Consider the following 24,151-nt stretch of genomic DNA (forward strand, 5'->3'; position numbering starts at 1 on the left):
GGGGATAGTGGTTAAGGTTAGTGGTTAAGGTTAGGGTGATTATAATTTTGAGAGAGATTACCTAGTTGATTGCTTTCAACAAATTATTTATGCAACAAAACAATCGTTCGTGAGGAAGCAACCGTTCGACAAAAAAATTCTCCTCGAATAAATATCCATTCGACACATCGTCCAGCAACATTTCTGTTCAACGAACTGTCTGGCGACAAATTGTCCGGCGACGAATTGTCCGTCGGCGAAATGTCCGGTCGACGAACTGTCTGGCGACGAAGTGTCCGGCGACGAATTGTCCGTCGGCGAAATGTCCGGGTACCGATCGACATAGTCATAACCAAGACTTAGAATTTTGTGTCTGCCCAAACTCTCTCAGAATGACAGGGATCCAACTTCCCCGCCTATACTACATGGCGGACGAGGACGACGAGCGCCCGTTCATCTGTTCTCTCCCAGTGGACAACGGCATCATGACTTGCCAAGATGTGCCAGCGCGGCGTGAGGGAGGTCGCACCTGCTCCCTAGACAAGGATGACGTCCTCTACCGCCGCTCGTTGGGTCTCAGCGTGGAGCCCCCACCCAACGGCAGTGCCGGGGCACCCGGCCTTTGCGTCAACTGGAATAAATACTATACCAGGTGTCACACCGGATTCAGTAACCCACACAAGGGCGCCATAAATTTTGACAACATCGCCTACGCCTGGATTGTCATCTTCCAGGTATCGTTATGCTGATTGTTGTCTTCATTCATTTATTGATCTTCTGTACAACTTATCTTATAAGGGTGTGAGGTGCAACCTGAACTAGTTGCCAGCAAATCACAGGGCACACGAGCTTTTCTTACTCACAATTATACTTGTTGAGAATGTAGTAGTTGAGTCTGGCTGCCATGCATTTTGGGTTGTGGGAAGAAGTCAGAATGCAGACAGAACAGGAAGATTGGAGCCTGGGATTCAACCCTTGATTGTCAGAAGTGCTAACCACTCATTACCGTGTCGCCTTGTGGGGTTCACTCGTGTGTTAATTTGTGCTCGCGTGTGTGTGCAGGTGATCACCCTGGAGGGCTGGGTGGAGATCATGTACTACGTGATGGATGCACATTCCTTCTACAATTTCATCTACTTCATCCTGCTCATTATTGTGAGTCACAAACAACAAGTACATGCACTCGAATCAATGTTTTGATGTCAGTCCATTCACAGAACATGGAAACCTTTTTGTTAATTACAAAAACACCAGCACAACAGATTTGAAATTAAATGGACGTTCTCTCCAACCACGCACTATTATGATATTATATAAATGCATAGATTCTATTGCTTCTATAGGTAGCCTCTTGATGAGTCGGGAATTGGAGCAATAAGTTGGAAGCCTGGCAATGGAAATGTTTACAGATTTTTAGGAATAATTGGAAAACATGATGAAATGCCATGAAAAATGGTAGAATGCAGACTAGAGATGATGAAGACAAATGATGGTGGATAAAAAGAGGGATGAATGAAGGTAGATGGACAAGTGGGTTTCACTTCATACTTGATCTTGAAACAGATGTGTTTTTATAAAATACCCTCCTTGCTAATCACCTTGACTCACAAGTCAATCACTTACGTTAATGTACCGTATAGACCACTTTACTTCACTATTAAATCAACACAAGGAGGCTTGTGTTCACGTTGCAACTGTGGGGATAGTTTATGAGCCCTTATCCGATTAGGATGGAAAAAGCAATTAAAAAGCTCAGCAAGTGTTCGCTCTCTGGGCAAATATGAAGACTGCAGCGTAGTCAGGTCAGTTAGTGTAATCACACCTAAGAAGATTGAGTGAATGAAATTATCAGGATATCTAATGCAGGTCGAAATTGAAGGAAAAGGTTAATGGGCTACAAATAGTTTGTGCAAAACCCGGTTAGTCATTAATTTTTTTGTAATCTCTCATAAATACTGTATATTACCAAATTAAAAGTAAAGTAATTTGGATAAAGACCTGCCACCCAACTGAGTCAAGTTTAAATTTTAAGTATTTTCAATCCGAGTTGAATCGCATGCCATGAAATTTGCAACTCAAGTTGACATGAGTCCAATTGTCAACTTGTAGTTCTACTGAAACAAAGCCAACCTTTTGTTAAATTATAATATATGGGCAGGAATAAAAAAATGTTTTATATCAGATGTAAAAAAAGGTTTTTATTTCATTTGAAAGTGAACATTTTCTAGCACACAAGAAACAGCTCGTGTTATTATCTTGTAGAGAACAGAATTTACCTCCATGGGATAAGAGGCACATGATAGCAATTTGCAATGTCAGCATGTGTTTGAGAGAAAATTGGCGGCGACACACGATTATTTATTTGATTCTATTTCATCTTGCTGTGTTATTTTTCAAAATATTTTTTTTGTCATTCTCTCTTGATTGACTGACTCACTGATGACAGTCATCAGGTCCTGGCAGCATGTGACAAAACATATTTATGATTACACCCTGCTGGAGTCCTAAAACAATTAACAAATAAACAATAGCTTGCTCCAGTGTTTGTGTGTTTATGAGCTTGTTAGGGCACACACACTGTAATTCACATTTTACGGCACAATCCAATTTCTTGATTACATGTAATTTTTAAAATTTCTTATACGTATAAAATTATATATACTACTACTATGCAAAGTATGGATAAAGTCTCTCTGTATTTGTGTAAAAAAATATAATATAAAAAGCTATTCATTTTATTTAATCATTTTTTTAGCCCCCAATTTTTTTTTCAAAATTACTTTTGACACATGATGGTTGTTGGCATGTGAAATCTAGAAATAAATAAATCCATAGAAATAGATCATTTTACCACTTTTGTGTACATTTTTTATATTGACCGTTTATCATGAATGCTCTGGTTGATTTTTTTTTAAGGTGGGCTCGTTCTTTATGATCAACCTGTGCTTGGTGGTGATCGCCACGCAGTTTTCCGAGACCAAGCAGCGCGAGCACCAGCTGATGCAAGAGCAGAGAGCCAGATGCTCGTCTTCTTCTACATTGGCCAGCCAGCCCGGCGACTGCTACGAGGAACTCTTTCAGCTCCTCTGCCACATCATCCGCAAAATCTGCCGACAGACCCTTGCGTTCTTCAATGCCCTGCGTGGCAAACCCCGAGGTTTCCGCGGTGTCGGTAGGGGCCGGCGGGCAGGTGAACCCAGAGAACGCAAGACCAATGGAAGGGGAGGGCGGGATGCCCGCACCGCTTCGCGACCTGGTAAGCATAAGGAATTACTGGACTTGATATGCACTTCTTAGAAAATTTGAAAGAAAAAGAACTAATACAACAAAATAGAAAACAATTTTATATAAATTATACAGAGTATACTACACTGCAAATACTGTTTATCTATTTAGCCTTTTACTTTACGGTCAACCATTTTTATGAGTTACACTGTTGATTATAATGACTTTAATTTAATCCCTCTTGAAATTCAGATTATGAAATGCACATTTCTGAACCGCTTTATCCTCGTGGGGGGTGCTGGAGCCTATCCCAGGTGTGGGCTTTTAGGAATAAGGGAAAAAAGGGTTTTATATTTTTGAGAACAAGTAGAATTTTATTAGTTTATCATTTTTGAAATTTTAAAATCTTGTTTTAGTTGTACATTTAAGAGAATATTTTACAACGTTGGGGAAAAATCGAAAAATGTGCCTTAATTTTCTAAAATTATCAACATTTTTGAAGAAACCAAAATTAATTTCATCATTTTTATCCTTTATAAGGTCCACCTTCCCACTATCAAAAGAAACCCAACCAAACCTCCTCCGTGGACCCCACGGCCGTCTCTGATGGGGTAACACCCGCCACGGGCGAAGGAGAGGCAGCGCAGGAGGGCGAGGGCGAATTGCTGGACTTAGCCAAACCCGGAAGCACCACAAAGCGCTGTGGGAGGTTTTGGTACGACACCAGGATGAAGCTGTGGGGCATTGTGGAGAGCAAGTACTTCAATAGAGGCATCATGATCGCCATCCTTATCAATACGATTAGCATGGGCATTGAGCATCATCAGCAGGTATGTGTTTAAGCAAACTTTTCCTCAGTTTCCTTCAGCTCAACACATCTATTTATGATTCATGAATTCTCTTTCAGTTGTAAATGTGTGCCTCACTTCTTATTCACTACCAGACATCATACATTCATCTGTCCTACTAACACATTTAAAGATACTCGCTTGAGTTTGTTTTGGGACTTTTTTTAAACTTCCCAAATACTCCAACTTGCTTAGTTTAAAAGGTATTGCCGAAAAACTAGTTGGGTTAGATTTATGGTTTAGAATTTGATGTTGAATATTGAGGTGAAGAAATTAGTTATGTTTTGGTTAAGAGTTGGTTATGTTTTGGGACAAAGGTTGATTGGGTTTATAATTGGTAACTACACAGATAAACTGTGTTCAAACTGTATCCTGAAATAACCCAAATGACATATTTTTGCCTTTAAATGACTTGAGTCAAAAGCCTTTATCAAAAGCCTTTATTGTCATCATACACAGCTGCGTATAACAAAATTGGTGATGCTACTCCACAAAGTGCGTTTTCCCAGTGAAAAAAACAAATAGTAATATAAAAGTATAAAAAGTCACATCCCGGCTAGGTAAATTCTAAAATATTGCACAATCTAAGATATTGCACACCCCGAAGTTATTGCACAGAAGGGATTGTGTGTCGTGCCAACGCAAGTTCAGAGTCCTGATGGCTGTGGGAAAAGAACCTGTCCTCAAGTCTATTTGTTCGTGCTTTGTGAGACATGTAGCGTCTGCCAGAGGGCAGCAGCTGGAACAGGTTGTGACCAGGGTGGTATGGGTCCCTGACAATGTTCCTGGCTCTGCTGAGGTAGCGAGGGCTGGCAATGTCATCCAGTGAGGGCAGAGAGCAGCCGATGATCTTCTGGGCAGTGTTGAAAACTCTCTGCATGGCCTTTCTGTCTGCTGCCGTGCTTCCAGCGTACCACACTGTAATGCAGTATGCCAGGATGCTCTCCACAGTGGCTCTATAGAAGATTACTAGAAGCTTAGTGTCCAAGATGTTCCTCCTGAGTACCCTCTGGAAATGGAGTCGTTTCTGGGCCTTCTTCACCACTGCCGTGGTGTTGGTAGACCAGGAGAGCTTGTCTGTGACGTGGACCCCCAGGAATTTGAAGGACTGAACCCTGTCTACGCATACTCCATTTATGAGGAGTGGGGCCAGATCTGTGCTGCGTTTGCGAAAGTCCAGGATTATTTCTTTAGTTTTTGTGGTGTTTAGTGTGAGATTGTTCACCAAACACCACGAAGACAGTTTGTTGACCTCATCTCTGTAAGCAGACTCATCCCCCCCTGAGATAAGTCCGATGAGTGAAATGGATTCACGATGGTCTAAACAGGCAGGTTACTCAGTGACATCTGGTCCAAAAATAGTGTAACAGCAACCATCTATAACATATGCAAAGTAAAAAAAAGTACTTTGATTAAATCATTCTTAACCAGACTCAATGTTCAATGAAATGCACGCTATAAGTGGCTCAGTCATCTCCAACAAGTCTTTTCTTGTGAGCTCATATGCTGTATTTGTTAATTATTACCTTAAAATATGCTGCTAGGCAGATTTGATTTATTTCAGATATGATGCATTCCTTTGAGTTGTTCATCACAAGTCGCACCTTTCATAATTGTAATAAATACAAGAACTAGTTAGAAATAGTCGAGAATAGTCTGTCTAGTTTTCACTATCCTGATATAAATGTGTCCTCAAATTGTTACCACAGGCAGTGGTGATGTGGCTTTCGGCACCTTTTGTTTTCTTTTTATTCCCCGTTTCCCGCTCCTGCTTTGTCTATCTATCGACATCTCCGGCGCTCGATACACGCCGGCGCCCCCTCACTCCTGTCTCTCATCTCCAAGGTGGCTAAAAATAGTCAGATGACAGTGGCACGCCACTCAGTTTAATGGGGAAGGAATCTAGTAAGCTGCTTGCTTGAGTCATTGGCTGTTTCCATTTGAACTGGAAAATCACAGGTTCAATTTGACGCCATACACACTGTCTACCATAAATCATAACGTGCTTCAATTACAATATAATTTCTTTCATAATACAATTACACCAGAGGCTAGCAGCACAATTTCATATTAAACACCCTCTTAACTACTAAAAAAATAAATAATCCCAAGTGACTTCTTTTTTGGATCAATATTATATATTTCCAACTCAAACTAATTATTTAAAAAAAATGGTGGTGACATTCTGGTAGAAGACAGTTTTAAAGTCAGGCTTATGCGCATGGAATGCTCCCTTGATAGGTTATTGCAATTATGAGCTCAAAAACGTGGAATGGTCGCCTGTCATAAATGTTGCATCCCATAAGTCGCATCAGTCTTCCTCGTAAAGCTGAAGAATTAATAATGCAGCATGAAGAGCTGGTTACAGTGATGAAAGGCGGATGGAGAGTCAGCATGATGACACAAGACAGGATTTGTACGAATGTTGACAGTACCGGTAATGCTTAAATGGATTTTGCCAATAATTGTCGACATTCCGCACTTGTGTGAAATTAAGGTGTCAAGCCTGGCTCAAGATTCCAAACTAACTAAAGAGGTTTTGAATTTACCACTAGTGTCTTGCTTTAAAAGAATCTGTCAGTCGAGTCATGGACTGATTTTGTTCACTACGTTCATTCAGAAGAGAAATTGGTGTCTGAAAAATGATAAATGGCATAACACTCGGAAGGGAAAAACCCCAGGTGGTTGTTTTTGCTTGTCTTCGTATCCTAAATCTCACATTACTGATGTTGATAAAGGATTTTGAACTTCTATGGTGCTGGGATCTGGCCTATCCCAACCCTGCTCTGCCTTCCTTGTCTTTGCTGAGTATAATATCTCCTGTGGTTCCCTCACACCAGAGTGCTTGTTATAGTCCAGCAACCGGAAGGTCTTCAGATCTAATGCCAGGTCTGCCCCTAATGAGACCATAACACAAAACTGTGCTCGCTTCTTGGGTCGTTAACCAAACTGCTGGGCAAGTGTCGTTAGTGCTCTTATTAGCGCTGTCACAACACACTCGCAAGCACATCCGCGCCAACTCATGTAAATTCAGGAACACAGCGCATCGATTTTGCAGCGGTCATGTTGAAATGTCAAAAATGTTATGCCGATGGGATTGGTTGTGTGTGTGCGTGCGTATGTATGAGGACAAATGCCTGTACAAATGTCAGTAAACACATGCACAACACTAAAAAGACAGATAAAAATAATCTGCACTATGATGACTTATTTTAACTCCTTAGTATTCATTTTATTTCGGTTATTGTTGTTTGAATTACAGTTTGATGTCAAGGGTTTTGTGTTAGTTTTTTTAATCAAAATCAAAATAGGGAAGTATGTTTTTATTAATTATTTTGTATCAAATTGAGCAAAAAGGCCAGAACAGCACAGGGCAGAATAGTGAGTGACCTTCAGAGAACGGAGGCAATTTATAAATACTTAAAATGTGATTTCCTGGATTTTTTTCACATTCTGTTTCTTTAAATTGACAGACCTAGGGCATCATTTTTAAGCACTGTCATTGGCTGGCTTAGTACTTCTTTTCACCAACCTGTAGTTCAAAATTCTTCAAATTTTAAGTCTAAAATAAGGTTTGAAATGAATGTTTCAAGCGCAGTTGTTGTTTCAAATGGGGCAAGAGTACAATAACATAGCATGAAAGCATTTTATGAATTGATCTTTTTTTTAATTCACCTTCAGCCTGAGGAACTGACCAATGTTTTGGAGATCTGCAACATCGTATTCACTAGCATGTTCTCCCTGGAGATGATCCTCAAAGTCACTGCGTTTGGCTCTTTCAACTACCTGAGGAACCCCTACAACGTCTTTGATGGCATTATTGTCATTATCAGGTATGGTCTTTCGCACCCTGCCACCCCTGATGGAATGGGCATTTACCAAAAGCATGTCTCATAATGATTAGTTGATGAGGTAGCATGATCAGAATTATTGATTAGGCTTTCAAGCCAGGGTCGATTATTTAAACAAGAGAAGTTCAAGTTTTAAAGGCAAGGTCAGGGCCTTAAATTAAGGATTCAAGCATGGGTTTCAATCTTCAATGTAGGGTTTCATTCACAGTTAAGGATTTTGGTATTGAACTGGCAATACGAAACTATAACCTTAGCTTGAATCCTTTTTTTTAAACCGTAGCTGGACTGTAGTACCAATATGCGAATCTGAGAAAGCACCTTCTCTCTACTTTTTATCGCTGCCTGTGTGCCACCTGCTTAAATCCTTGTCAAGTGTTTGAATGCCACAGTGTCAAAACCCCTTTTGGTCTTTTGTGAGGCTTCAGGTGCTTTTAATACGTTTCCTGTTTGTCGGCATTCATTTGAAGGACGCCTCCATCAAAGACATGAAAGCCCCCCGCAAGCACGGCGAGATCAGACGAGGCCGTCACGTCACACCGGGCCATTCATCGTATCTGCATCACTGTCTTATCTCTAATTTCCCGCTCTTCAGCTGCCTCAATGTGCTCAATAAAGCGTACATGGCACTATTGTCGCCACGCTATTCTCTTGTGATGCAGAAGGAAGGGACTTTGATGCCTAACAGATAGACCAGAAAGAAGAGGAGCACCGGGTTTTAATGTTAATTATTGAACACTCTTAGTGTTTGATTTTTGAAGGTTTGGGAAATCCCTGGATTTCATGGACACTGTGTAAATGTTCTTACTTTTAAGCATCATGGAATTTCCAGACCCAACTGCTGTAAGCAGAAAATCTCCCAAGCATACATTAGGACAACCGTGCAGACAAAGGACAAAAAAATGCCAGATTATTTTATAAGATTACCCTAAAATATTCATTTTTGTGTCTGTGCTAAATTCACTGTGGATTACCTCTCATTTTATGTTTGGGGATAACAGTCTAAAATATTTAACATGATCAATATCTAGGCCAAAAATCTTATTGGCTGCTCCTAGAGTCCTTAATTATGACATGAAAGGGAATGTAGCCAATCAATAAAGCTACTTTACTGACAATTAAGAAAGGAAATATTAATAAAATCAAGAATGACTTACCTGATGGTTTTGTTGTAAAAAAGGCATTAGCAGAAGGCGTGATATAATTTCACTGTACTGCAACTAGTCAAAACATGACATTCTAATGAATATGTATTGCATTCATAGAATCAGAATAACGAGCTAAACCTTTCATTCATCTCTGGGTATGCCATTTTGTACAAGACGGCCTTCTGTTCTCAACCAAAATGAATAACAAAATGTTTAGACCATAAACCCTTGAGAAATGTATCATTGAGTAAAAAGAAAATTGTTTTTCCTCACCCCCACATTGACATTTTCTCTCTCCTGTGCTTTGTGTTTCCGTGTCCAGCGTATGTGAAATCGTGGGCCAGTCGGATGGTGGCCTATCGGTGTTGCGGACCTTCAGACTTCTCCGTGTTCTCAAACTAGTTAGGTTCATGCCTGCTCTTAGACGACAGCTTGTGGTCCTCATGAAGACCATGGATAATGTGGCCACTTTCTGTATGTTGCTAATGCTTTTCATCTTTATCTTCAGGTAAGCCTATTCAATATATTGCAAGTAAGGGTTGGGGTTTTATGTTGTTTGATTGATGACAAATGAAGTTGGTTTGTTACTCAATCAGTCAAATAGTCCATTCTACTTATTACAATGGGTGTCATAATTCATTGATCTGAATTGATTTGTCGATTGTTTTAGCCCAATTGAATCAGAATAGATCAAAACATAAATGACACATATAATCTTTTAGATATGTCATTTGAATGCGGCACTTATTGTGACAATGTCTTTGTCCCAATATTATTGTTAATCCAGTGCATGTTAGTTTCCCACATGCATACTAACTAGGACATCCTAATTTCAAGTTTTCTGCTAGCTACCAAGTATTTTATTTGTTTTGTTTTACACGCCTCCATTGCAGCCCTGGAGTAACAAAGTTGTTAACTATTGGAGGGGAATGCAATGAAATGAGGAGACACTTTAGGCTGTGTGTCACACTTTAGACAAGCTTTAAGTGCAGGGAACAAACTCGGGAGGCAGCTGTGGTCTGGCAGCCAATCGGCTCCCACCCTGGGCAACATCATTAAACATAAAAAGAAAAAAAAGAATCATGAGTGGTTTTCCATAGTTGTAATGAGATTAATATAGTACAGTGCATGTGTGCTAATATATGGTGATCTTTCTACTTTAGTATTTTGGGAATGCACATCTTTGGCTGCAAGTTTAGCCTAAAGACAGAGACAGGAGACACAGTGCCCGACAGGAAGAACTTTGATTCGCTGCTATGGGCCATCGTCACTGTCTTTCAGGTACTAGGCTGCCTGGATGGATTTATACTAATATTGGGGGACGTTGAATAACAAAAATGAAATCAATAACTGCACTCTACTGTTGTAGATCTTGACTCAAGAAGACTGGAATGTGGTCTTGTACAACGGTATGGCGGCCACATCGCCACTTGCCGCTTTGTATTTTGTAGCCCTAATGACCTTCGGGAATTACGTTCTCTTCAATCTGCTGGTAGCCATCTTGGTGGAGGGTTTTCAGGCAGAGGTATAGCATCATCACATCACATTCTGTGCAACCCTACCTTGTATTTTCTTCACCATGAGGCAGCTCCATGTTTAGTTTGTTGTGTTAGTCAGAAGAACCTGTGTTCAAACGGTGCTTCTTGTGACAACAGGGGGATGCCAATCACTCTTATTCCGATGATGACCACTCCTCTTCCAACTTTGATGATAGTGAGAAGCATGATTCCATAAAGTTGTCTGGTGAGATGTTTGGAAGGAATGCTGAATAAAATGTATTATGCCTCCAAATTCTTTATATTCCTAATTGTTCTCAAACTTGTCATTCTTAAATCTTAGCAGTTCTGAAAAAAATCAAAACATTGAAGCCTCCAAAGATTGTACTTATTAACGGCATCTGAGAATTTTTTTTCATTCCTAACATAGGTCTGACCAATTGGAAAGTAAAAAAAAAACATTCAGTTTTTCCACATTTCTCAATTAAGTTAAAATATTTTACAAATTGACCTACCGTATAATCTGTTATCTGATTACAATTCATTGTCAAAATATAAGCATTGCTTCTGGTTTCCTACTGGAATTAGTGTAGTTTTTGCTTGCTAAAAAATGTCAGTGTCATTTAGGATCAAAGTTCAATCTAAATCTGTGATTTAATGTCTTCTCATTCTGAATTTGTCTTTCCAGACCCCAGAATCTGTACCTTGACACCCAATGGACATCTGGAGCTGGGAACTTTAACGGAATCCAGAGGGGGCTTGCTCTCTTCCAAACGGCAGAGCTTTGCTGGCGAGTCCCGAAACAGCAGTGTGGTTAGCGGTGGCAAATGGAGCCTAGAGAGACGATCGCTTTCATTGGTAAATTTGTGATGCATTCTGTGATGATGGTGAAACTCCATTTTACATTTATTTTTATTTCTTACTGAGACAGGATCTGTCCTATCAACATTTAAGCACACACACATGCCCCCTCTCATTTATTGGTCAGAAAAAATGCAATTGCATGCCTTATTTTAAAAAGTTAGAATGTCATTAATATCTGGACAGCAGAAATACAACCCAAATCCCAGCTATAACACTTCGCAATGTTGTAGAAAAATTTAAAACCATTTATATACCATTAAAAACGTTACTCTTGAAAGAACAGGAGTACGTAACAATAATTTGTTCGTTATACTGTTATTTGTTCCAAAGCGATGTATTTGCAATGCAAACATCCACGGACCACCGCATCAAACAATACAATTAGTGGATCTCTTTCCAAAATTGAACTCGCTAGGGTTTCTATTATGAAGAGATAAATAAGATTGTCGATTAGGAGAGCAGCTGTTCATTGTGATTGACCTCATCTGACACAGTAGATTGATTGAAATGCAGCAGCCTTGTGAATAACACCACATTCTTGGTTTTTAATCACGGCGTCAGTTATATGTCCATGTGTCAGGCACATTGAAGGTCAGACATTAATGAATGATGTTTGTATGAAGATGCATCAGACCAAATACTTCATCTAATTAAGTCGAATAAGAATATAAATGAGAATGATTAACTCGTTAGCAGGATATCACGTAGCATCATTACCCTAACTACGCTGATAAAATAATAATCACATAGTGCATAGTGTCAATAGACTACTATGACTGCAAAGGTACAACTGTCACAATTTGTTATATCAAAAGTAAGAAATTAATCAATCATCCATCCTCATAATTTAACAACTTCTCGTTATAGTCCATTGCTTAGATGATGTATAAAAAATAACCTGTTTAGGTTTGCTTCATTAAATGACAATGTCTGGATGTGAAGGTTTTTCTACAACCTGTTTATGCACAAATATTATTGAAATATTGTTCATGGCCACAAAAAATTTCAAGTAAGCACAGAGATTGCATAAAGTTAGATTAATCAGAGTCAATTTATTTTATAATCTACTTTTTACATGTAACATTTTGGCATTCAATGTATAATACATTTTCAAAAAAAGTATCAGTATATCAAAAGTACTATAGTTTAGCTGGAGCATTTTTGTGGTAACCAATAACCTGCATGAATCTGGTTAGTATGATAAGCACACAATAAAATATCATTTATCTAATTGTATTGCTAAGATCTCTGAAAACATGCCCAATTTTGTTTTGCAGTTTTAATGAGTTCATGAAAAAAAAACATGATTGATAATTCAGTTGTCCGTGTGATCACACATCTCAGTCTTTATTCTTAAAGTATCGCTCTTTGTCTGCTAAAGTTAAAAAAGAGAAAACATATTTCATCAATAGTGCTGAGTTCATGTTGTCATATTAGTTTGCGCCTGCGAGTTGTGGCCTACAATGTGGAACAAATTATCCTGATAGCAATGTGCGGTGTCTTAAAACACGCTTTAACACACGCAAACACACACATGGGACTTAACGTCTCTTGTTGTACACTTCATTACTGTTTCCATAGCGACATCTACGTGGATTTCTTTTCCAATGTAGGGGAGCGGCTCAGGATTGCGTCTTAGCAAAGGGGAAAACATATAATTAGGTCCATCACGCTGAGAGGATTACGCATACTGGGACAAACACGGCTGTCTTTTCTTCCACCAAATAAATAAATAAATGTAATATTGGGCTGACACTTGCTAGGATTTAGCATTTTTAAATGGCAAATCATTGAGGGTCCTCATTTGAAATGGCAAGATTTTGTTGTTGTTGTTTTATAAATGAGTAAACAGACCTAATTTCTTAATCATTTATCCTGCTTGATATTGGAAATCGGCTTTAATAATGACCACTGAATGACATAGTGCGTCAATCCTGAAAAAAAAGGAACAGCTCTGGGGTCCAGATCAGTGCACCTGTGTGGAGTTTGCATGTTCTCCTGCGTGGGTTTCATCCGGGTACTCCTGTTTCCTTCCACATTCCAAAAACATGCATGATAGGCTGATTGGACACTCTAAATTGCCCCTAGGTATGAGTGTGAGCATGAATAGTTGTCCGTCTCCGTGTACCCTGCGATCGACTGGCCATGGATTCAAGGTGTCCTCTGCCTCTGGCCCGTAGTCAGCTGGGATAGGCTCCAGCACCCCCACGACCCTAATGAGGATGAAGCGGTTCAGAAAATGAGATGAGAATACAGCAAAATCAATGAGATTTTATCCTAACATTTGATAGTTTAAACATCCTATTTAACTGTAGCCTCATAAGGATAAGCGGCATCGAAGATGAATATACGTACATACCAGCTTGAAATACAATTTCCCTTTTTTTTAGCGGCACGCTCGCAGTTCCAACTATCACAACTGGGGTCGCCCATTCCACCCTCAATCTGTGTGGAGCCGCAGGTAAGACACAGCAATTACTCGACTACTTTCGTTCAGGAATTTTGAATACTACCTTCATAACTGCTTGGTTATTGGAAATCGTTGGCGCCTGTAAATGAAAAGCTTCATGATTATATAATTGGACCAATGGCTTCTTGATTGATTTTCATATTATCTCAAGGTCCAGCTCCAACAGTCTGGGCCGGAGGAACTACGGCTTTGGCGGGGGCCCTCTGGTAGGGGGAAGCCTCCGTTTACACAGCACCCACACTCGTTATACATGCCCCCACCCTGCAGAACAGGAGTCTCTCCTCCCTCGGCCCCTGCATCCCCAACAGCCCCCAACAACTCAGGGTGCTCCCCCAGCCGGACTTTTTCTCTCCAGGAGGGACCGCAGGGCTCTGTCACTGGAGTTACCGGAGCTGATCCGGGCAGTGGGGCAGGGAGGCTTCCCCCCTCCCATCAACGCCAAGGTGGACTATGGGAAGAGGAGCAGGGGGTCTATCACGGGGGGCTCTGGCGTAGAGAGTGGTGTCGGAACAGACCACAGAGACTGCAACGGCAAGGCACCTCATGGCCGACTGATAGTTGATGTTTTCCCACAAGTCAATGCGCGTAAGGAACGTGGAGAACTGGATGGAGAAACCGATTATGTGAGTTGTGTGAAATCATAGCCCTGTTTAAATATGCCCAGGCTTGGAACCTATTTTCAAAAACAAGCCCCGTCTTAAGACAAAAATTTCAACCCTCCATCCTGGTTTAAAACACTAACCCAGACTTTACCCCCCAGTTCAAAACAATAAAGCAACCTTTTCCCCTGAATTATACATCCATACCAAGTCATTAAACACTCATCTAGACTAGAAACCCAGCTAAAAAAAACTTTCAAATTAGATTAATGTCATATCATAAACTATTAAAGTACAGAACAACAAAGTCAGTGCTGTCTTGTTGAAAATGCAGGAACCCTCTTTGGGCCCATTCAACTTAATTAGATCATCATCCACCCGATACTCTTAACATCTGTTCTAAAAGTATCTTGTTCTAAATGGAAGAAATATATATATGTTTTTTTTCTCCTTTTCAGAATGTTTGTTTCCGGATGCAAAAGATGATTGAAGTGTACAAGCCGGACTGGTGTGAGAGCAGAGAAGACTGGTCAGTCTACCTCTTCTCCCCTCAAAACAAGTGAGTTTTTCTTTCTGTTTTATTACTTCCTATCATCTACTAAGCAAGTCTGTTTGATTTTCACTCTTTTATTAACAAATTAGCACCAAAACACTCGATATTATAAAGCTTAAAAAGTAGCAAGGACAAGGACTTAGCGGAACAAGCTTTGTATGGATTGATGGGAGCGTGGCCTTGAAAACAAGCATTAGCCCATCAATAAGGAACCCTTTGGTTATGTCATGCTTGCACAAATGTCTTTTCAAAACCCCACCTCTGAACTGTTTCAAGAATTTCTTCCCGTCTATAGAAAGATATTGACTTCCAAGATCGTCTGCCCTTTTGTTTTTCTCCTGCTGTCGGGAACGCCCATGAAGGCCTCGCTCAATGGCCACTTAAAGAAAGCCAGTCAGGATCTTAGCTGTTTTTTTAGATTGCTGGCAGGTGCCATCTATCAGGTAGTGGATGTATAATATTTGCACGGTCCTACAGAATGTTGGGCACTTACATTATATGTTTATCTATAAATGTGAAATGTGCCAAAACTGAACAATTATGATAGGAAAACAAATGATCTAATACCAGAGGGAATGTCAGCTCGGGCTCAATATTTGGGGAAATATGAGTGGCTTTGCAAGTCTGGAGAGAAAGCATTGTGCTTGGTTCAGTCTATGTATTCACGATCACATGATCTATTTGTTCGATAATTTTTTTCACTTGATGTTTTCCTTGCAGTGAGGGAGTGGTTAATGTGTCGGCCCCACAGTTCTGGGGTCAAGGGTTTGATGCCAGGTCAGTCCAAACTGTGTGGAGTTGGCATTTTCTCCCCGGGCTTGGGTTGTTTTTTTCCGGGTACTCTGTCTTCCTCCCACATTCTGAAAAAAATGAAGGTTAGGCTGGTTGATCACTCTAAATTGCCCCAAGTATGAGTGTGAGCTTTAATGGCTGTCTGTCTTCTTGTGCCCTGCGATTGGCTGGCTACTAATTTGCCCGCCTGGTGCCCGTAGTTAGCTGGGATAGGCTCCAAAACCCCCTGTGAGCCTTGTGAGGATAAGCTGTTCAGAAAATGAATGAATGAATAATTTAAACCATAGCCTCTTCAGGAAAGGAAAGGAAATAACAAGAAAAAATACTTCCAACCTACTATTGTCTTCCACTCTGAAAGGGAAACACAGTGCAGGTGTGATGTGAGATAGCGAGAGAGCGCCTACGCCTGTCAGGCCAGGCCCCCCAAGTGACAATTTACGTGGCAATGCATGCTAAGCAGCTCCCATTGTGACGTTGAATGATTCGGGATTGTGTTATGCATTATGCACAAAAGCAATACTCTTGTACAAAACTGGATTTTGTCTTACTGTGAAGGTGATTTCAAATGTTTATGAACTAATTCCCTGTTTGACTCATTCTAAACCACTAACAAAAATGTGACTTGCAATTTTGCTGGATATACAAAATGATTGAGCAATGATGCAATTCCCTCATATGCTATCTTTGACATTATTAAAAAGAACAAATCTTACATGGTCTCCTGGTGATTTTCCTCTGCCAGGTTCAGGGCGCTCTGCCAGTCCATCATTGCCCATAAGCTCTTTGACTACGTGGTCCTGGTCTTCATCTTTCTCAATTGCATCACGGTGGCCCTGGAGAGACCCAGGATTCTCCAAGGCAGCCTGGTAACATTTCATCTCATTAATATCACCTCATACTTACCACTTGGCAAGGTATACTTCTGTTCATCAGATGATTAATCTATTATTATCGCCCATTAGTTTTCCTTGTTTATTTCTCTATTTTAAAATATTATTACCAATATTTCCACTGTCAAACTGCTACCTGACTGCCTACTGTACCAGCTTTTACACCCTAATTCCTACTTCTGTAGATTTTCCAACCTATAGCATTTTCAGGCACTCTTACCACATACAACCATGTTCATAGTACAAAATTAAAACACCCAACTATTCTGCAATTCCTGGCTAGGCACCCTTTTTCCCCTACTTTTTCCCTTTCTAACTACCTAACTAGTCCTTCCTGTATTCCAGGAAAGGCTTCTCCTCACACTCTCCAACTATGTCTTTACTGCCATCTTTGTAGCCGAGATGACCCTTAAGGTAAGAAACATATATAGACTCATTTTCCATGAAACGTAACATCCTAATACAGACTTTTCCCTCTGTGCCCACCCATTAGTGGTTAGATAATGAAGCTAGATTATGGTTAATTAGCAAGCGCTCCATCCTCAGAAGGCATTTAGCTACTCCTGTTACTGGTGGACGTGACATCAACGCAAGCACTCTTTAATTTACCGGGCCAATGTCCAGGAAATGCAGTATTATCCATTATTTATTCTTATCTTGACCCCTCTTTTATTGGTGTAACTCCATAAACTACATGTTCATCATCAGAGGTGAGGGAGAGTTCACATGTTTTAGCATTTTTTTTAATTCTTTCCCTTTTGAATACAATTCTTTAATCTTTTCCACTTTGCGATTGTCATTGACATATCAACTAATGTTTTTAAAAACACATGCATAGTGAAAACTGCTTTGTGCAACCTTGAAAAGAGACTAATAACTAATTAGAAACAGTGTACCTCCCTTTGAAGGCAAACACTCATCAAGATGAAATAAAGAACATGATATTTACTTGTCCTATTCTTTATGTCCAAGTAAAAAAAAATACAAGGAAAAGCAATGCTTTTAAGACTTAAGTCTTAACACGGCCACAACCCAAAATACACTGTTTTTATGGCCACTGAGCTGAACTCATCCATTAATAAACATTCTGTATTTTTTTAGAACATGTGGTCGTGTTGCTAGATTTCCAACATGGATCTCAAAAACATTGTTTTGGTTCTCCCGAAAACCTCATGACAGAATTACCCATTTTTCTACACATTTCTCTTTTTATCTCCTTGAGAAAGCAGGCAATATTGTGTTCCGCCTGACAGTTCTTAAGCAAGCAAGTGCTGGCAGGTGTCAAATGATGCTTCTTCAAAACATCTAACAAACACCTGATTCTTCCAAACCCTCCCCCTCTTCCCCCAGCGTTTTCCCCTGTCATCCATGCCCGCCAGGATACCTGTATTCCTCCCTAGGATATTCTTATTCCTTCCCTTTGTCATATGGGCTAAATGTTGAAGCATTTGTAACAGCCTGGGTGTCTGCATGAGCTTGGTAAAAAAAATGGGACAAATAGAAATGTGCCTACTAGAAAACGAGAAGTTTTTCTTGCATCTGACACAGCATCCCATCAATCTGTCCTCAGTAGAATAAAATATTGTTCAGAATGAATTTAAGAAGTGAAATTAAATAGATTGAGGACATAATTGCATGGTTCAAATAATGCAATAAATTGTTCTTCAGTAAGTTCTTAGAATGTTTGCCAAATTTGTTGGTTGTCCCGCCCAATCACCATGCTGGTTGTTAATTAAGCATTATGACGGGAATTATTTTACAGGGTTTATTCTCATCTTCTTCACGTCTTTTATCTTCACAGGTGGTTTCGATGGGTCTTTACCTGGGCGAGGCAGCATACTTGCGGAGTAGCTGGAATGTTCTGGATGGATTCCTGGTCTTTGTGTCCCTTATCGACATCGTAGTTTCCATGGCAGGTGGCGCTAAAATCCTTGGCGTGCTCCGCGTCCTTAGGTTACTGCGTACATTGCGCCCCCTCAGGTGAGTGGCATTTTTTAGCCAGAGCCGCATTGTTGTATTTTTTCATATTAATTTTATTTCTTACTCTTGTTTGGTAGAGTCATCAGCAGAGCTCCAGGTTTGAAGCTAGTAGTTGAGACTCTCATTACCTCGCTTAAACCCATTGGAAATATTGTACTGATCTGCTGTGCCTTCTTCATCATCTTTGGAATTCTTGGAGTTCAGGTAGAAATCAATCCTAAATTGGTTAATCTTCAGTATCAACGATTGTTAAATAAGTCAGATATGTATGTTCAGAAAAAGTGTGGGTATTGCGGTCACCACATTGTGATGTCGCAGTACAAAAGTGACATTGTTCAGGCACAAAGGAAATTAACAGACTGGATAAAATCTTACTCTCATGCTATCTACCAATACTACCTTGGCGATTGATTGGTTGATCGCCATTGACGAAATGAGCACTCCAGGTCTAGTTGTTAAAGTTAGGGTCTGGGCTGGGTACTTTCATGTTAGCCTTGGTTTATGACTTGGTCTGGGTAAGTGTAGTTTCTTGGTTATGTTCAGAATAATTTGAATCCTATGACAAATACAAAGATTGTGTTCCTCCACAACATCTTCAAAACCCATCATATAGTTCTCAGTATCCCCCATCATGCATCTGAATGACAATTTTCCTCAAGAGGAAAAATCAGGCTGTCAACAACTTGTGCTGTCAAAGCCTTTTTATCTGTGCAATGAAGTAGCATTGGGTGCTAATTATGGCAGAACTTCAGAAAAGCATATCACAACAATAACTCCCTTGATGGAGATATTTCTCTTTCCTTGTGAGGCAGTTGTTCAAAGGCAAGTTTTACTACTGTGTGGGTCTTGATATAAAGAACATTACCAACAAGTCCAACTGCCTGGCTGCCAACTACAGATGGGTGCACCACAAGTACAACTTTGACAATCTTGGCCAGGTAAAAAGTGACCGACACATCGAGTACCACTAAAGCAGTCTCATTGATTTTTGTCCACTTAATCTACTTAATGGAGTTCTAAAACTGAGCTTGAAATGATTTTTGTGTTTTATATCCTACCAAAGGCTCTCATGTCCTTGTTTGTGCTGGCCTCCAAAGATGGTTGGGTGAACATCATGTATCACGGACTAGACGCAGTTGGCATCGACCAACAGGTACCACATGTTGAGCAAGTAATAAATTGCAAAGACTGTAATATTGAGTTTACGGCAATAAATTGAGTTAGAAGCGGCCTTCAAAGATCAATAATCAGGTTTTAGTGGCAGCTGGGGCCTATGTGTTAAAATATTAAGATAAATATCTGACTTTGTCAAAAGATTTGTATTTCAAAGGATTTACGAACCGGACATGAAAAGATAGTATGTTGATGATGACTACTGTGTATCTGGTTATTTTGCAGTGAACAACATATATTTTGCAACATTTGCTAGTAACCAAATAAACCCTCATCCCTCCTATGAGCCAAAATGTGTCATTAAAACATTCCTACAAATTTGACAAACATTATATGCGTTATTCACTGCATCAACTTCAAGTCCTCCACTCAAGTGCCGGCTTATTTTGCGTGGCACATAATGTTGCCTGCAGGCGCACCCACTCATTGCATACAAGTCAGCTGACATGAACAGATTCTCTCTTGCAATTGCTTTAATTTCAAGGCCATTAAGTAATCCACTACAGGGAGTCTTTCTCCTTTCTTCTGGATGATTCTGTCAGGGTGCCCCAGGGTAGGGAAAACAAAACAAATCTAGATATTACTTTCAGTTCTCTTTCTCACACAATTATATAGACATCAGCTTCTTTTTTTGACGAATGAAGTGGACGAATAGCAAGCCTGGCATACCTTAGAATCCGTCCTGAACTTTAACCACCTGACCCACCTCCTTATTGCCCCACCTTGTAGCCAGTGATCAACAACAACCCTTGGATGCTTCTCTACTTCATCTCGTTCCTGCTCATCGTCAGCTTCTTCGTGCTGAACATGTTTGTGGGCGTGGTTGTGGAGAACTTCCACAAGTGTCGCCAACACCAGGAAGTGGAGGAGGCCAAGCGGCGTGAGGAGAAGCGCCAACAACGGATGGAGAAGAAGAGGCGCAGTAAGAAAACAGAAATAAAAGCCAAACTAATAGCATGTTCATATTTCTCTTGATTTCAGGTCGATACAAAATGCGTGTTTTCTTGTTTTCATTTTGAACCATTACAATTACATTATTACCTCCTGACTCCTGGCAGAACGTTTTTTGTTGTTGGTTTCAATAAGATTGTTTGATGCCAAACTTTTCAAACTTCTAATTTATGAAGTTTTCAGCCATCCCGCAGTTTTGATGTCATCACTATTCAGTGACCATACACTATATAACAAATTTCTGTTACATGAATACCGATCTGATTCAAAATATAAAATCTCCAGCATTCATAACACCCTGTACTTGTGTGTAGAGGCCCAAAAACTTCCTTACTACGCCTCCTATGGCCCGGTGCGACTGGCCATCCACACACTGTGCACCAGCCACTACCTGGACCTGGTCATCACCTTTATCATCTGCATCAATGTCATCACCATGTCACTCGAGCACTTCAGCCAGCCTCAGGTAATGTATACTGTGCATTTTAATGTAATGTCAGGCATTCATTAGCATATGATGAAAACAATGAAGTTGAATTTTCATGCAGCTTGACCACTAACATAGAATAAATTATGATGTGGGAGTACGACCGAGCTTGTCAGGCATGCCATTAGACACTCCTGCAACTAAATCATTGGAGTAGCAATACTGATCACAAAATGTCTTCTATCTTGTATCTCCAGTCTTTAGAAACAGCGCTTAAGTATTGCAACTACTTCTTCACATCCACTTTTGTCATTGAAGCGACTCTGAAGCTGGTGGCTTTTGGATTTCGGCGTTTCTTCAAGGACAGGTACAGAAGAAAACATTAAAATGCATTTGCAATTGGGTGCTTCCCAACTTTCTTAGTTCAAATTAGGTAGCAAAAAAGGCAAAATCTCAAGAATGTGTTAGTTTAAAGGGCACCTAACAATGTTCCAAATGAGAATGGCAAACCTTCGGTGTATTTCTAGGGTTGTTTCTCTGATACTTATTTGTTAGTGTACTGATAATATTAATTTCTACCAAATTTCCTGTTGTCGGTAAAAAAAAACAAATATGGGGGAGAATTGTCATGGGCATGCCCTTTGTGCTTCAATATTTTAAAAGTCACCAGACTCGCCATCACTCACTCTCCCCTACTTCTTCAGACAATGACAGGCCTGCGTGTGCATTTATGTGTGTATGCATGCAGGTGGAACCAGTTGGACCTGGCTATCGTGCTGCTATCTGTAATGGGCATCACGCTTGAGGAAATTGAGATCAATGCCTCCCTACCCATCAATCCAACCATTATCAGGATCATGAGGGTGCTTAGGATCGCTAGAGGTAAACACACACACACACACATTCGTGCGCACACACACACACCTACGATTTTACTCTGTAAAAGAATGTAAATAAAAATTATGATTAAATAATTAAGCAACTACATCGCTGCCTACATTCATATCTTATCCCAGTAACCATAAACCCCAAACCCTTTAATCGAAACTAATCCCAACCCCTAAACATGTTAAATACTAGACTTTATTTTCAAACATTAACCCCTAAATCTAAACACTAAATCTTTAAATTCCCTGTTATAATTTTTCGCTACGAAAGTATAGGCGACAATATGGTGTTTCTGTTTTGGATTGAATTGAATTGAATGCTTTTATTGTCATTATACAAATATAATGAAATTTAAATTGCATATGGTTTTCCTGTATAGTCTCCTCCTCCATGCCTGTGTGGGTTTTCTCTGGGTAGTCTGGTTTCTTACAACATTCCAAAAATATGCAGTGTAGTTCAATTCCAAAGTAATTTGCCGATTGATCCCTTGGAAGCTTCTTGAACTGAGCAGCATATATTGATATCGTGTTTTTGGTCAATATCCTATTGCCAAGCATTTGTTTCCCATTTCCCATGTATTCACCTCCACATGAACCCACAACTGAGGTCATGGCTCTCCGGAATTAACTGCTAGAATGGAGTTGGATACAACCTAATTACACCAATCACACTTTATTCCGCCAGGTCCAACTTGTCCTACTGCAACATTTCTATGTTCTAGTTCAATGCACCCCCTGATCAAACGACAGCTGGTGGTAATTAACGAGCGAGCTGGGGGGGCAGTTTGATGGTTAGTTGGAGGCTAACCATCACCTGATCTTGCAGTTTTATCACCCATGCTTATTGTTAGCATCTGTCTGTTACCACACTCACCTGCAAGCTCCTTCACTGAACCACTGATTTTGCAATGCTTGTTTTTGTAGTTTTGCAACATTCATATTCCCCAAAAATATTTGAACTACCTAACCCTTCTATTATTTAAATAATATAATAAATATTACTCTATTGAAAGTATGACACTATATAGTACATGTAAAATTGCTTCTTTAAAAAAAAATAAAACCACAGCCAATATTTCTCTCAGTAAAAACAATGTTTGTTCCATAACTATCTTTATTAAAAAAATTTTTTAGTTCTATTGACTTTCTACACTTATGTATAGGCTTCTTTGTCTTCAACAAAAATAAACTAAAGATATATTCCCAACATGCAGTCAAATGTGAGCAACAACACCAAAAATAACTAATAAACTATCGTATAGTGAAAATTTCCAGTGGCACTGATTTCATAGTTGAACACCGTTATATTATTGAATTGTACACGGAATAAATTTTTCTGCCCTTCACCCCCTCTATCAGAAGGCTCTATTGTTTCACTTCCTGCTTACTGTTGGCAGTATTTTGAAATTGGGCCTGAGGGAATTGGAGATACTCCATCTATTGACTATGTGTAATCTCTTTCTGTTCCCAATTCCTCATATCTAGGTTTATCTGTCCTGTGGTTGATCGTCCACTCATTTTTCTGTGTGTGTGTATGTATTCTTTCTTTGCAGTGTTGAAGTTGCTTAAAATGGCAACCGGGATGAGAGCTTTACTTGATACTGTTGTCCAAGCTCTGCCTCAGGTTAGAACAAAAACACAAAACCATTGCACCTTGCCAGATACACACGCTAACCCTTACACCACACAAACACTGGGACTCCCAGGAGTTGATTAACATTTGCTGAATGATCAATGGCCACTGTCTGAGGAGGTTCCCCTGAGAATTGTGACCTTCAGGATGAATGATTTGATTAAATATTTTTTTATTTTTCTCAGATGGCTTCATTTACTTTTGAAAAGGAATATGAGACACATTTGTCCAGGTCTCAGAAGCTCTATTTGATTGACACTGCCAATGTGACTGTTCGTATACAAGAAAGTATTCAGTGTATTATTTTTTTTTGTCCAGGCGAATGTGATTTGTATGAAAAATGCTTTCTGTTATTTATTTTTTATTTGCGTGACTAACATTCTTTTGG

At 39.8% G+C, this 24,151-nt stretch overlaps 1 protein-coding gene across 2 annotated transcripts in view; it reads left to right on the forward strand.

Moving 5' to 3' along the window:
- Positions 1-24,151, forward strand: part of cacna1ib (calcium voltage-gated channel subunit alpha1 Ib) — a 68,537-nt gene that overhangs the window by 33,903 nt on the left and 10,483 nt on the right. For both annotated transcript variants that reach the window (XM_077605153.1, XM_077605152.1), the window contains exons 7-30: positions 371-713; positions 1,042-1,134; positions 2,896-3,235; positions 3,745-4,034; positions 7,734-7,885; positions 9,371-9,556; positions 10,212-10,329; positions 10,418-10,573; positions 10,704-10,791; positions 11,233-11,402; positions 13,799-13,869; positions 14,030-14,501; positions 14,936-15,036; positions 16,565-16,688; positions 17,058-17,126; positions 18,514-18,692; positions 18,770-18,896; positions 19,505-19,630; positions 19,756-19,845; positions 20,595-20,787; positions 21,131-21,282; positions 21,501-21,610; positions 21,992-22,125; positions 23,684-23,754. In XM_077605153.1, coding sequence (XP_077461279.1) covers positions 371-713; positions 1,042-1,134; positions 2,896-3,235; positions 3,745-4,034; positions 7,734-7,885; positions 9,371-9,556; positions 10,212-10,329; positions 10,418-10,573; positions 10,704-10,791; positions 11,233-11,402; positions 13,799-13,869; positions 14,030-14,501; positions 14,936-15,036; positions 16,565-16,688; positions 17,058-17,126; positions 18,514-18,692; positions 18,770-18,896; positions 19,505-19,630; positions 19,756-19,845; positions 20,595-20,787; positions 21,131-21,282; positions 21,501-21,610; positions 21,992-22,125; positions 23,684-23,754 — 3,955 coding nt within the window. The remainder of the gene's footprint in view (positions 1-370; positions 714-1,041; positions 1,135-2,895; positions 3,236-3,744; positions 4,035-7,733; positions 7,886-9,370; positions 9,557-10,211; positions 10,330-10,417; positions 10,574-10,703; positions 10,792-11,232; positions 11,403-13,798; positions 13,870-14,029; positions 14,502-14,935; positions 15,037-16,564; positions 16,689-17,057; positions 17,127-18,513; positions 18,693-18,769; positions 18,897-19,504; positions 19,631-19,755; positions 19,846-20,594; positions 20,788-21,130; positions 21,283-21,500; positions 21,611-21,991; positions 22,126-23,683; positions 23,755-24,151) is intronic.

The sequence above is a fragment of the Stigmatopora argus genome, chromosome 7 (assembly GCF_051989625.1).
Source record: "Stigmatopora argus isolate UIUO_Sarg chromosome 7, RoL_Sarg_1.0, whole genome shotgun sequence".
NCBI classification, from domain to species: domain Eukaryota; kingdom Metazoa; phylum Chordata; class Actinopteri; order Syngnathiformes; family Syngnathidae; genus Stigmatopora; species Stigmatopora argus.